Source organism: Lytechinus variegatus, chromosome 4, assembly GCF_018143015.1.
Source record: "Lytechinus variegatus isolate NC3 chromosome 4, Lvar_3.0, whole genome shotgun sequence".
NCBI lineage: Eukaryota > Metazoa > Echinodermata > Echinoidea > Temnopleuroida > Toxopneustidae > Lytechinus > Lytechinus variegatus.
In genome coordinates, this window is record NC_054743.1 from 38,391,623 (window position 1) to 38,407,705 (window position 16,083).

The window sequence follows — 16,083 nt, forward strand, 5'->3', positions numbered from 1 at the left end:
CTTGAAGGATAAGTGATGTGAGTGAAAGGGGCTTTTTTGTTATCACGTTCTTGTTCTGTATCCTATTTAATATTCATTATTTTTTGCATGTCCTGTTTATTTCTTAAAGAAGTATCACAAGTTTTGAATAACATGTACATGAATGTTGGAAATATTTCCCATCTTCATTACGGATCTGTTTTATCCGTTGACTATTGAAATCTGTCGTTCTCTTCAGCTCTGTGACAGGATCACTCCATTCCATAAGACATCAAGTTAACTGCTGTATAAGTTTGTAGGTTTATATTATAGGCCTATTGTGATGCTCAAAAGTTAGTGTTACCATGGACCTTTGCTAGTAGGTCCATGGTGATACTGGACCAGGGTGATAGTGATACCCACTTGATAATGAACATAATGTTCTACATGTATGGTAACTTCTACCATGTATTAGATATATTTAAGTTTGAAGTTAGGTGATAAAATATTACATTCAATAAAGTTTGTGTCTCTGGGCTTGCCCAACATTGCAATATTGTTTTCAGCATTTAGCATGAAGGAGTGCATTTTGTGGCGGAGTTCACTAACTTTTGAGGCTTTTGATCACAACCATTCATGCTCTGTAGTCACAGTATCCTACATGAGCTTGACTACACCCTGCATCCTTCATTTATTGCGCAAACTTTGAATCAGAATTTGTCATTATTCAGCGTTTGTCTTTGTTCCCACTCCTCTTCATGTATTTATAAAGCAACCCATGTGATCCATGGAGACACAGTAACACTGTAGGACATCGGAGCCTGTGATATAAAAAAGCAAGTTGTTTGAATAAGCTTCATCAAAAGATTGTTGAATTAGTTAACCGGACACGATATTCAAAGGGCTCATCCGGCGTGCACAAAAGACTTTGAAATGCTTGCAGAGTACAGTGCACCGTTAGGCACTGCCTTCGGTTTCTAATGAAATTTCTGGAAGAGATATGTTGCGTATTCAATAACTTGGGAGAATGAACAAAGTCCTTTGTTAAGAGGAAAATATGGATGAATAGGACGATTTATTGGGTCACAGAGAGCAGTGATACCGGTGGGTGTTTCATTGAGGGGGGGTCAATGACATGGGTTCAGTGTAGAAATGACGCAGAATTTTTCTTTGATCTTTGACGTATTCAATAAATGAAATTTATCCGTTTGTGCAGGAGCCAAGGACCTGGCAAGGTTAGTGTGTGTCATTGTTTATGAGCGCTCATTTCAATAAGTATATATATCATTCAACCTTCCCCTCTTTCCACATATAGTCTTATATTGTAGATACATGTACACCTTGACTATATACAATTCTTGTATTTCACAAGTTGATTTCATGGACTTCTAATCTTATCAAGAAATTGCCATCGGTTATACTTGCGGATAAATTTTATTGTATCCTGATAATAATATTGAAATGTCTTTTGATCAAATCTTCATTGCCTGCCATTGCACTCTTTGATTCTTCCAGCCTTGGATCGATGTATGTGTAGTATATTGGTATGTGCACTATTGAACTATATGTGGTACATGGAAAGACTTGGGCGCTACTGTGGCTGACATTCACATACATGCTAATGGGCTACATCCTGATGGGTGTCAAATGAATGAGCTCATTTAAGGAATTGACATGTCCAAAGCAGGTGACGCAATGTAACTGTTAACAGTTGAAAGAAAAACCTGAAAACCCGACAAAATCATTGCTAGTAAATGGTGCAGTCACATCCCCCCCTACGGTCGCTGTACGGTGAGTCAAAAACAGCCGAGTTTATTTTTTTGTACCAGCTATATACATATGGCTTGTTTGCATTAAAGGACAAATCTACCCCAACAAAAACTTGATTTGAATAAAAAGAGAAAAATTCAACAAGCATAACACTGAAAATTTCATCAAAATCGGATGTAAAATAAGAAAGTTATGGCATTTTAAGGTTTCGCTTATTTTCAACAAAATAGTTATATGAACGAGCCAGTTACATCCAAATGAGAGAGTTGATGACATCACTCACTATTTCTTTTGTATTTTATTATATGAAATATGAAATATTGTTATTTCTCGTCATTGTCATGTGAAATGAAGTTTCATTCCTCCCTGAACACGTGGAATTCCATTATTTTAACATTTTGTGCTTCAGGCAAGGAGGTCCTAATCGTCAAATTCGTAAAAATTGAAATATTGTATAATTCAAACAATAAAAAACAAAAGAAATAGTGAGTGAGTGACATCATCGACTCTCTCATTTGGATGTAACTGGCTCGTTCATATAACTATTTTGTTGAAAATAAGCGAAACTTTGAAATGTCATAACTTTCTTATTTTACATCCGATTTGATGAAATTTTCAGCATTGTGCTTGTCTGATTTTTCTCTATTGATTCAAATCAACATTTTTTTGAGGTGGACTTAACTTTTAAATAAGGTCAAACGGCTGTTTTAAACTCGCCGTGTGGCGGCTGGAGGGAAAATGTGACTGCGGCATAAGCAATACGCTATAACTGTTTACAGTATTGGAGAGGCACTTACTTGCCCAAACTACCTGCTTATAGTGAAAACAAAACAAGAAGAAATAGAACTGACAAAATTATTGCTGGTACATTTGTAAGGAACACATTGACCCATGGTCTTGCAAAGGAACTTGGCCAAAATAAACAGTTGACATTTAAAAAAAAAAATGAAACCATGCAGACACATCATTGCCACAGTAGTAAGGAACACACTAGCCATGGTGTTAAAAGGAAAGGCATACATGTATCGAAAGAGTAAATTTTAATTCAATTTTGAATAGAGTTTGATTTATAATAATCGCTGATGCCATTAAAAAATACTTTAATCATTGATCAAATCAAATATTTGAGTGCATTTGAGTATAAAAAAGATGAAATATTCAAACAAATTATGAAAATATTTCTAGCAAGGTCATGGATAGCAATAAACATTGACATTTCATCATCCTGATTCCTGATCAATATTTGCTTATCCACAGACTCTTGAAAAAATGAGAGAGTCTGTAATATCAATCTTTGGGAATTTCAAACACACAAGGGAAGCATTTCACGAAACAAAAAGTGAGTGATTTTCACTAACTACTTGTTGTAAGCTAATGAAATTCTGGTATCTGATTGGCTCAGAACAAGTAAGTGGTTGAAAAGCACTGACAAGATGACCCCCCCACCCTCTGTTCCTGCACACAATTTGTTTATTGCCAGGAGTTAATAACAAGATGAGAATTTATTGGAAGGAATACCGAGGAATTATTGAATAATTAGAAAGAGAATACACCCACAGAGAGCAAGTTACAGTGCACACATACAATTGCTAAATTGCTCAGGGATTGTTGTGGGGTTGGGGTGAATAGGGTGAAAATTTGCCAGGAAGGGTGTTCCGAAGAAGAAATACATTTATTTTCACATCCTTGAATCAATAACGATGCTGTGTTCGGGTTCTTTGGAATCAGAATGAGTTTCCCTGGAATATACAGGTGCCTCCAGCATTGAATCAGCACAAAAAAGAATAGATTATTGATTACGTCTCAGGGCATGACCTCTTTCTTGCATTGTGTCTTTGTTTACAGAGACTACTTCGGAGTTCATTTTTCTTGCTTTCAATGTCTCATATTGTCTGTCTCAAATCTCACAGACTTCTCTGTGTTTGCTTAGAAGGGGGGCAGAGGGGTGGAAGGATAAAACACAAGCTTTATGAAATTCTGGAATCTGAACTTTTCTGTATGTCATAAAGTGATCCTGCATGTTCTTTGGTGTATTATCTCTTACTCAGGGTATTTCCCCCTAACATCCGCAAAAGCTCTTCTTGTTATTAATTGTCGGTTTCTGTTTATTATCACTCACAAGTTTATGACATATAGGCCTAAACAAGAGTTTGCCTATTGCATGAATTGAGGTCACATTTAATTGGAGTCATAGAGCGTGGGGGGAAATCTGTTATAATCTATATTACAGATTTATTGCTTATGGATCATTGGTATTATTTTCAAGGACAAGGCTTATGTTTATTTATGTATCTCGTTCAATATTGACAGTCTAGCACCACTGGCTTCCAATGGGACAGAAGAGATGCTGTCAAGGTTTAAAACATCCTATCAGTTTATCATGTGTGGTTTGTTGATTATTTCCATCACTAGTAGCCAAGCATGGTTTTTGTAAACACCCACCAATCAAAGCCACCACCACCACTAACACCACTGATACCACCAAACACCTCTTATTGTATCGCCATAGCAACCAGGTAAACCATCGCCCTCCCTGAAACCTCAGACCTATGATTATGACCATTCATAAATTTTCACCTAAAATCGTGTCTCGATTGACCAATATACTCATCAAAGACAGTCCGATTGTTCGTGCAGATTACCTCCAATATAAATTAAACATGGTGCTTTCCCACTCTTTGTTGTCATAGCAACAATATTTATCAGTTTTTCTCACAACACAAAACTCGAACTGCAAACAATTCAGTCGCCTTCCTATTATCTTATTGAAGCAAACCATATCTTATATAGAAAGAACGACCTTCCTTTCTTCATGGTTTCTTGATCAGTCATAGTCAATGACTTTGTGCAAAGTGTGTGCATTGCCTTTATTTAAAAAAAAAGAAACTCACAGGTGGAAATAGGTACAATGGAAAGCTGGAATGCTTAAAAAGATTTTAGGAGACCTTTTTGGCGGACCATGAAGCGAAAAAAGCCAAAAATGCAGCAACCATTTATACATTTGTATTGCCACTTTTCAACAATGTGTTTAGAGTGGAAGTAGAACTCTCTCAGTTCAAAGTCGGGTGTTAGTTACATTTGATCCTGACATGGACATTTTTGGTTGGTACAGCTTAAATCAAGAGAAAAGAGAACAGCGAAGAGCTTACAATATCCAATCTATTTTATGAACAAAGTTATCAAGCAAGTAGAAAAGTTCCAAAATCGTACAGCACAGCAAATTCTTTGGTGCTTTATGATTAACATTTCACAATCAGTCAGAAAGTTTCTTATTAAGTATGAGTCTCAAGTTGTATCTTCATGTATAAGACACAGTTCTCACTACCTTCCTAAAACTACTTTAGTGGAAACTAGTTTAACATGTAGTGAGAACGGTCGAAGCGATCTTCCAAACCGGTTCAGAAAACCACCTCGCGAAGTAGTTTTCAAGATCGGTTTGTCTTGTTAAACTGGTTTTAGCATAAGTGAGGACACAACTCTTCTTCCGGAAGCGATTTTCACACATTTTGAGCGTGCTACTCCACACAACAAATGTAGAATGCCTATGCTGTGGTTTTGAATTTCGTGCGAAACGTTTCACCCCACTGAGAAGGTTTCCATAGCAACAAGATTGCTTTATGTGAAGTGATTTTGAGAACCGTTTTCGTGTGATGAAGTGGGAACGCTTGCAAAGCGATCTTCCAAACTGGTCTCCTGAATGGGTTTCCAGTAAACTAGTTTTAGAAAGCGTAATGAGAACGGCCTCATAGATAGTTGAAGCAGGGAAGTGGGAGTTTGAAGCAAGCCGAATGTATTGACGATATGTCTCCTTGAAGCAAGAGAGGGATACGGGAACGGCATGGTTGAAGTACCTGCCAGACACATGCTGCACGGGGTGTCATTGCGGTACACCATACCTGTCCCGCTTTGAACTCAATCTATACAAGATTATCATGTGTTTAGTTTGAAGTACACTTATTCACATCTTGATGAATTGGGGCAGGGTTCAGTACCTGTTAACCACTAATCACTCAGTCTTTCGTTAGGACTGTAAGCGTCCTCCTGTCTTGCGCCCCCCAGCAAAATTCTCGGGATAATTTGGACTATGCTTTCTAAAAAGAAAAAGAAGTTCCATTTTAAACCATGTCTTAGACCTGATCCTGATAGTGTATAACCCTTTGGAGGTTGCAATTCGTCAAAAATTGGAACCAATTGTGATTTTGAAATTATTCTAATTTTTTACCAACAAACAACCAACTTGTCATAATGTAAAGTAGTAAATGCTATTTAAATACTTTTGTGTAAGTCTGCTTGAAAAAAAACTGTGAAATTGTGAATTGTAATGTATTAATATTGTATTGAGCAGATAAATGGCAAGTTTATGACAGACTACATGTATCACATAAACTATCCATGAACATTCCTTCTTTTAGTTTCATTTAATTTGTATTGTAATGCATGAAACAATCAAGTATTTTTTGTGTAATAATTTCTTATGAACACTTTTTGTAAGGATAAACTGTGGTGCATTAAAAGGGTTAAACAAAGTCTGGTATATCTTTGTAAGAGATAGCATGGGGAGGTAATGATTGTTTTATAAGAGTTTGATAAAAAAAAGTACCTGCAGATTAGATTTCATAATCATGTAGAAGCCTTTGTGGTTAACTTATGATGTGGTTTGATAAAACTATACAAAGGCTCGAACAATGAGAAACATAGCAACAGCAGATGGAAAATTGATAACACAATGTATAGCAGTTCAGACGTGGAAAAATATAATTGTATTATTTTCCAAACCTGGCTGTTTTTTCAGACACATCCTATGTTTGCCTTTTCTTATTGTTATATGTAAGTGTCAATAAATAACTCCAGGCTTAAGCATCCCACATCTTTCTTTAATAACACTCTCCCCGACAGTTTCATAAGTATTGATTTCCACGAGTAGTCTTGTGCATTTAGCAGCATGGTTTTCTAGCGCCTCTAGGGAGTGCGCACAGTTTGAACATAGCACCGCAGGAGAATTCTCCATTTCAGTTTTTTTCATGCGAGCCTCTCAAGCTTGTGAAATCAGACTTGATTCGTCTCTTTGGGGAGGAATTACTCAGGGAAACTGTCTAAATTGGAAATTATTTTTTATGGGACATTTCCACTCAAGACATATTTTGCTCTTTTTGGAATGACTGAAGTTCCATGTTTATGAAACATTACATACATGTACATGTACTTCTGAATCTTTGACAACAGAAAACATTGTATTTTCAAATTTTCAGGTTTAACACAATCATAAATTTATGAAAAAGTAGGTCAAATAATATTTATTTGAATAATGTTAAATTGTGGAGTTTAGATCAACTATATTACTATTTAATAGATCAGTTAGATATACTGTAGAATGTTTTTTTCAAAGTAAATTACAATAGCCCATTCACAAAAATAGATTGAAATGAATACTTAGAATAAAAAATGTTTGTTATGAAGAAAAAATCCAAATCATGATTTTGAATTCAAAGCCTTTCCTTATATTTTCACTTGTTCTTTTCCTTTGCTTATTCATTTTCCCCCTGTTCCTTCTCTTTTTTTATCCCATCTTCTAGATTTAAATGTTTTCATCTGCTTTTAAATCAATTTTTATCAGTCTCTATAAAGAAAGACCATATGATTTCAGTTAAAAACACTTCAGCCAACTTTCCATTTGCTTAACTTAATGTTGTTCATGTTCAATAATTATTTTTTTCTTTTTGTCTCCTGTAGGCAAGAGCTTCACACTGTCCATCTTCATCTACACCAACCCTCCTCAGATCGCTACATACAACCGTGCAATAAAGGTCACCGTAGATGGGCCCAGAGAACCTCGAAGTAAGCCTAGTTTTATTTCTTTTAAGCATTGCGCAATCCAAAACAATGCCATTCATAAACTAATGGCGTTTTCCATTAAATGTGAATATTCCGAAATTGTCAAAATTATTTTTCAGATTATTTTATTTGAAGATTAGCATGATGCTAGGAATAGTAATGATATAATAATAGGCATTTATATAGCGCCATCTATCTAGAAATATTCTATTCCGAGGCGCTATGTTATTATTATTATTCCCACGGCTTTAGCTCGCGCTACCTTTCAGAACTCATGTATACAAGGAATTAATCTTGCCGGTACCCATTCACCTCACCTGGGTCGAGTGCAGCACAATGTGGATAAATTTCTTGCTGAAGGAAATTATGCCGTGGCTTGGATTCAAACCCACGACCCTCTGTTTGAAAGTCAGAAGACTAATCCACTGGGCCGCAGCGCTCCACTCAAATCAGAAATCTGCTTTGCTGCAAGCCCTGTGGTCAGAGTACAAGGAAAGTCCAAAATCGGCTTCAAGATCTAGCTGATGATGATGCAATGTGGACCTCAATTTGGTTCTTTTCCTACAGGGAGGCTTGAAGAAGACTTGAATTTCCAATTTTTATATTCATTCATGCACATCATTCAGAATTCTGATATTGAAATTTTTAAAGGTTGGAATGTCGATATCAAATGCTTTAACAATTTCCTTTGAAAGTCGGATGGCAACAGATTTTGTAGTTTGTGCCACGCTTTAGACTTCATACATTTCCTAGCTCTACAGTCTGCCAGTTGTTCCAAATTGATTGCATTTCATACGCTTTAGACTGTTTTTAACTAAACTTATGTAAATCAGTCCTCATTAAGAATAAAAGGTTGTTTTTCAAAATAAAAACATCCTTGTCTTCTTTTAGTTGAAATAACTTTCATCTTGGCATGGTGCCTAGAACCGTAATTTTGTTTATTTTATTTGAACAATATTGTGGGATATCATTTGGTGTTAGGGCAATTAACATGTATCAGGCAAATTACTTGGCCATAAGATATGTATGAAGCTGATTACCATTGGATATGATTTTTAAATTCTAATTGGAATTTCTGACTTTCCTGATATTCAACAGAGTTCTTTTCAATACTCCGTAACTACAGTCCCTTTTTAGCAGTCTTTTTAGCAGTTGGACTTGAAAGAAAGTGGCAGGGGATGTCCGAGTTCTTCTTGATTGATCTGAAACTTTGATCTCCATGATCTGAATATAGAAGCAAGTCTGTAGATTTTGCCCCCTACTTATCTTAACAAAGCCTTTAACTGGACTGAAAAATTCAGAATTCGTAGAACTAGGTTAAAGGGAGATCACTTTCACTTTCGCTCATGTGTCAGTGCGTTGTTATCAATAAAATGCCTTTATAGCTTGCTGAAGACCCCCTCATTGTACGAACATTGTTGAAAGCCGACTTTCACTTTCTGGTCTTGGGCTGCATGGTAAAATATGATAAGGAGGGAAGCATTGCATTGCGATTTTGAACACTGTGTTTACGACTTTGGATAGCAGAATATTGAAACCACTGGAATGACTTTCATCTTCTGTCAGCTCCTTGAAAGAAAAAAAATATACTATCAATATTTGTGCATCACAGTACTATTAATACATAGTTTTTCATATGAGCTGCGTATTCTTTAATTCCAGGTGAAAGGATCAAAGCTGAGCTCCATGTACATGTATAATAGTGCTTCTGCTTTTAATACTAGAGCTTTTGCAATTTAATATTTCCTGACTGGTTTGATAATCTGAATTCACTTCCAGTTCCGGGGTGTTAGCAGCTAGCATTTTACTTTGAATGTTGAAAGGAAATATTGTATGGAAATCTATAATTTTGTTCATCATTGAAAAATTACTTATAGCTGATAGTAAAAAGAATGCATTTTGCAAGAAAACAATGTTCAAGCATTTTCTTGTGTGGCTATCATTGAGTATACTATTCAATGATGAAATAGTTTGACTGATTGATTTTCTCTTTTATTCCAACCAAAACTTAACTTATAAAAAAAACAGATTATACCTGTCTCTAATAGAACTACTGAGAGATAATGGCTTTATTGACACTCATTATCTCTTTGTAGCAATATTTAATTTCTTTGTCGTCCTCCAATTTGTCCATGCAGCTAGAATTATGACTCACTTACAGGCCATATAGATCTGTTTGGATATCAGATTTTATTATATCAAGGTATTGGTCATCAGATACCGAATAGCAGGTCCCTGTATCACAAGGCTTTGTGATTGATCATCTGGCTGTTTTTACTATTGATTGCATTCATGATTGTGTATGATCGCTCGTAAGAAACAGTCCTATGATTGATCGCTAAGCTTTGTGTTAAAGGGACCCTGGAACTGACGCTACTGCCCCTATGAATGGGTCATCTTTATTATTAGGTGTTCTTGTCCTATTCGGAATCCATTGATCAAACAAAGATAGGAATACTTACAATTCGTAAGATTAATCGACAAAAGCAATCCAGGAATAGCACACATTCCGGGCATAGTTGTGGATCTCTTTTATCAGGTTTAGTGTAAACTGCTGCTTTAAGGACACTCTTTTGTTGAGTGCGATTTTGAAGAGAGAAAAAAAAGTTCAAATTTTAACCTGATTACTACATGTAGGGGATCCCCAATATGCTAATGTCTTCAATTCTCAATCATGAAGGCCGATAGGAAAATGGAAAAACGATGTGTCATGATAATAATGATGAGAAAGGATATAGTAAATTTCTCTTTATACATGTATGTAATACTTATTAGAATTATGATTATAAACCGCTTTTTATTCCTATGAATATTTTTTCACTCCAAAGATTAAAGAGTATTTTTGTTACTCCTCAGATTTGTTTCACCGAAAGATTATTTTTTTCATCCCATAGATAGAGTATTTTTCACTCCTCAAGAATATTTTTTCACTCCTTAGCTTTTTTTACTGCAACACCTAGGGCTCTTTGAATTTGAAATAGTCCTTGTAATTTTAGCTGGACTTGTCACTTCATCATTCAATGAAGCATCTGGGAATCTAAAAAAAAAATCTCATGATTCCTAGGGAGCTGGGAAGGTAGGGTCCTGTCCCATATTACTTTTCCTTGCATCAATCCATAACAGTGGGGATTTTACCGATTTTATTCTAGAGTCGATCTTAATCCATCCATGGAATTGACAGAATTAGAGGACTCGCCGATAACATGTTCAGCGTTACAAGAGAAATGTCGCACTTCCAGCGAGGGAGGGCTTTTTTTCTGTAATGTTTTCCCTTTTTTCTTGCAAACCAACCCACTGCTTATTTTGTTCTCTAAAATAACACCCCATAAATGAATACAAGACGATGGTGGTCAGGCATTGTGGTTTTCATCAGAGCTATGGAGGGGGTGGATGTATGGCACAGAAGGTGTTGAGTTTGTCTCTGCATAAAGCAATATTATCAGCAGGACTGAAGGGACTGATCAGAAGTGTATAAAATCAAATATCACCCTCCGTGGTCGATATCCCAAGTTTTTATCATCATGTTACAAAAGCATAGTGTTGTGTTTTGATGGTGATCTGTTAATGTTCAGCTAGATGCATGAACCTTTATTTTCATTCTCCCATACAATGAAAATTTATTGCCCCCCCCTAAAAAAGGAAAGGTAATGATGATGATAATAGGCCTATAAGAAAAAAAGAGAAATCATTGAATAAATAATTTTTGATAAGGAACCTTCATTTTTCATACCATGCGAATTTCTATGCTATTTTGTATTGGTTTAGTATGTGAAAACCTGAAGAAAAGCTCGAAATTCATCCTTAAAATCTTAAAAGTGAGACTGTAGATTTGAAAAAAAAAAATATCTCATTGACTTCAAACAAAGTGAGGATGAATCAGAATCAATTCGAATATTGTATATTCTTTATTCTTTAGATCAGGGTTCCATGTCATAGATACTTGTTATAATAATAAATACAAAATTGATATAACACATTTACCATCGGCCAATCGGAAAGAAGGATTTCGCTAGCTTTCAACTGTTATTCCAAACTTGTTAAATGAAACGGGCCCCAGAATATATTCTTGGATCAGTAAGAGTAATGGTGAATGACTTTGTAATCTATCACATCAAAAATTAGTGTTAAAATGGGAGGATGAAAGGGTGGGGGAGAGAATGGTAATGGAGTTATAAGATCTCGGAACAAGATAGACAGGTAATGGTTAGACAGAATAGCATTACCGACAAGTTCAATTGAATTTAGATGCTGCGATCAATACAGCGGTTTGCAAGCTTTACGATTCCCCAAGTTGCGATTACGACAGCCCGCGACCCCCTCGGGCGCGATATGGTTGCCGATCGTTTTGCTTGGCTTTTCATCGAGATGGATCGGTTGCCGAGGTCCTGGGACAAATTATCGGGGGCTAACTTCGCTGGCTTGACCACGCTCAAGGGGTGGGGATTTGTGCACCCTGTCGGGCAGCCAGCCTCGTGTTAGCTTAGCTGTAGCTGCCCCACGAAAAAACATTTCCCCATCATGTATATGGCCAGGCGTTATTTTCTTTCCTTGAACAAGTCTTTTGGTTAACTTTTCATGAATTGCTCTTGGAAGAAAGAAGAGGTGGAATAACTACCCCATGAAAGGAGGGCTTTGTCAATAATCGGATAGGGTCCAGTACGCCCGCCTGCCCGCCAGCCAGTCCGGCTGGCCCACTTGCTGCCGGGAGGAGGGTGTAGACATTTTGTCCTGTGATTGTTCTTTATTTGTCAAGAACTTGTAGAAGCACCAAAAAAACTAGCCCCTGTGTCTATTGTTTACCCTCTGAAATTTGAAACGTACTTTAATGAAAGGAAAAGGGCACTGAGTGGATGAATATTCCAAGAGTTGTTGGATTTATGATCTTTGAATGGAGCTGTTTATTCGGTGCACCAAGGTTATGATTCTTGAGGGACTTTATTAGAGCAAGATATAGCAATATGAAATGGCAGAGAGTGGCTTTTGTAGTACTAAATTCTCATTTTGATTGGCACTTGACTTGCACTTAAACAGGACTTCAATTTAAGAAAAGGACCATCGTGATCACAATGAATTAGTCATTTAGTATTTTGACCGGAATTATTGTTGCTCTTCAGTTACACATTCAAAGCAGAGCTCAAATTACTTTTGTATGAGAAGGCAATTCCTATTCATTAATAGAAACCATTTTCACAGAATTCTGACATAATCGGAGAAGCAAAACTACCCTTTGTTAAAAAGGAGAGGAGAAAGAAAGTATTAAAAGCCAATTAGCTCATTCTAAGCAAGCAGCAAAGCACTTATAAATACAAATCAATCTTTCATCAAAACTTTGTGAGCATATATGTATGCCATTCAATTCAATTGCCATAGAAAACAAGCCATAAAATGCAATTTATGTCCCTCGCAATTTCCCCAATAAAATGATCAAGAGCTAGAAAACAGAAGAACTTTCTATCAATGCACTACTTCAAAAAATATAGTCCTAGCTTGTTTCCAGTTTCATTTTTATATCTAAATTTAGTCGCTTTAATTTTCCAATCAGTGGCCAAATCTTCTGTCTAGAGTCCAATTGCTATTAAAATAGAATGTCCCTAATCATATCTTATTTCACAATACATTGGTCATTTCAAATAATTTCTGATTAAAAGAAGAAAATGGCAACAAAAAAACTCTACTAGCCTACATGCGAGGCTATAGGAAGCTTGGCTCGCTATCCATATAACCTTGTTGAAGTCTGTTATCATATCCTTCTAAAGGATTATCAAGAATAAAAATCACTAAATACCGGGATTTGGGAATGATATACAAGCAGAGACCTCAGAAAGTGCAACGTTACAGTCACAGACACAGAGATATCCAATGATATTCTTTTGATTATAAATGTCATATATTCCCATACTATCCGTTATTTCCCTGAAATTTGTGTAATGATTACATAATCATTTAAAAAGTAGTATTAAAAAGAAAACATTGTTATAAATGATTTTTTCCTTAAAAAAGTAGGATGCTCTTGGGTTTTGGTCATGATTGAAAAGATAACTTAAGATCATTCTATATCATGGTTTATATGAAAGTAGCTTAGCCTCTATTTCTCTAATCATAAATTTATTCTTTATGTAAATAGAAAGTAGCTAATGGTCAAGCAGACACTGTAAAACATGACACAAAATGCAATCTTTGGAATTATTATTGAGAGCAGCATTTGGTCGTCATCAAACACCACAATGTTTGTATTTATTTGCATTTACTCACTGCACAGTAGTTTTGCTCACTGTAGATTATCCAAATCAAGTTCCTGTGCCGAGACCAAGACCTTGTATCAGGCCAAGGCTTCTGTGTTTTATTGAGGGTCATTGATTGGTCCTCTCAGGACTAAATGACAGATTTCAAGGGGAATAGGACCATTTCAATTCAGAGCGGAATTTGACATGATCAGTTAAGAAGAAAATCATGACATTAAATACTTGGCTTTTGAAGGCAGAGGGGTGTATTCTTACTCAATGTTTTGGACCAGAATACTAGTAGTCATTTTGAAATAAACTCAGTTTAAAAATGTTGCACCCTTTCTCATTTAGTCCTATGTGCGTTCAAATTCAATTATGAATTCTGACTGTAATAACATAAATCTGATAGGCCTAGTGTATGATTTCACTATGAAACGTCTTGTCACTGATCAAATTGCTCTTGACCAATCAGCTACAAGTGTTTCAGTAGCTTATAAATATGTAACCCATGTCAGTGAAATCGTTGAAGAAAGCATAATTTGTGAAATAAGTTACTCAGGAAAATTATATTTCTATTTGGGAGCGTGAAGTGAACTAGTCAAATTGGACCTCAGTGATAATTTCACTTTGCTTTACATGATATGACTTTATTGTCTAATTTGAAATTCACCCAGTGAAATATGATTTTTGCGCCTCATCATGGGGCAAAAAATGTGCGTAGAATTACTTATTACAATATAATGTGAATCAATACTCGGCCATATTCCTAGTCCTATTTAACGATATAAAGAGAAGTCTAGTTCCACCTGCGCAAAGTTTCACAGTCTTGCGACAATAACTAGAACAAGTGGAACATTACGCTTTCAAGGGTGTTTTCTATGCTTGGTCAGCGAAGAGTCAATTTTGTTCAGAATTTCATGGACATTTTGTAAGGAGACCATTGTCAATGTCCAATCTTGCATTGCAGCAATCTCTCCATTGTTTAGGATTCAACTATTTGAAGGTGGCATTCAGCGAAAATGTCAAATTCTTACCGAGAATAAAGAAATCAATTCTAGAATAAATAGGTGAAAATGTGAAAGCGTTTTGTGATACTATCTGGAATTTGTCAGTGTTATGGGAATAATTTGAGGGTAACAAGCAGATGTTAAGGTTTGGAAATTTGAAATTTCATGAATAAAAACATGGATTATACTTGTTTCTTTGTATTTGCTTTCTTCTACACATCGGTAGATGCAATCATATAAAAGTATATTCCAAGAAATTGATGATTTAAATTCCCCGAAGTAGCTTTTTAAATAACATATGAACCCATAGGCCATTTCCCACTGGAACATGGTGGTTGGTGTCCCAAACAGTATAGAAATTGCTGAATTCAGTAGTCAGTGGGTTAACTTTTTAATCAAATAATAGGGGTAATGTTAAAGGACAAGTCCACCCCAACAAAAAACTTGATTTGAATAAAAAGAGAAAAATTCAACAAGCATAACACTGAAAATTTCATCAAAATCGGATGTAAAATAAGAAAGTTATGGCATTTTAAAGTTTCGCTTATTTTCATCAAAATAGTTGTATGAACGAGCCAGTTACATCCAAATGAGAGAGTTGATGACATCACTCACTCACTATTTCTTTTGTATTTTATTATATGAAATATGAAATATTTTTATTTTCTCGTCATTTTCATGTGAAATTAAGTTTCATTCCTCCCTGAACACGTGGAATTCCATTATTTTAACATTTTTTGCTTCAGGCATTGAGGTCCTAATCATCAAATTCGTAAAAATTGAAATATTGTATAATTCAAACAATAAAAAACAAAAGAAATAGTGAGTGAGTGATGTCATCGACTCTCTCATTTGGATGTAACTGGCTCGTTCATATAACTATTTTGTTGAAAATAAGGGAAACTTTGAAATGTCATAACTTTCTTATTTTACATCCGATTTTGATGAAATTTTCAGCATTGTGCTTGTCTGATTTTTCTCTATTGATTTAAATCAACATTTTTCTGAGGTGGACTTGACCTTTAAAACTAGGCTGAGTAAAAACTGCAATTCCGTATAATTATCACTGTTATGGTTGTGTGATTGAATATTTTCGCTGAGACACAAGTAAACAAAATATTTACTCATAAAGTTAGCACAATGTCTTGTAAGATATTTGGTTATTGAACATATATTGGAATGTTTTAAAGGATATCCTTTTTAACCAGAAGTAATTCATGAAATCCAAGTCCTTTATTTCCTTCCTCGTTATCTCTTAAAACTTCCTTATCCTCTTCACATCATTTCCTCTT

General features: G+C 35.5%; 1 protein-coding gene across 1 annotated transcript in view; it reads left to right on the forward strand.

Annotated features, from left to right (window-relative positions):
• LOC121414003 (runt-related transcription factor 1-like) overlaps positions 1–16,083 on the forward strand; it is a 55,246-nt gene that overhangs the window by 5,670 nt on the left and 33,493 nt on the right. The window contains exon 2 of the mRNA XM_041607038.1: positions 7,459–7,563. Within this exon, the coding sequence (XP_041462972.1) occupies positions 7,459–7,563 (105 nt within the window). The remainder of the gene's footprint in view (positions 1–7,458; positions 7,564–16,083) is intronic.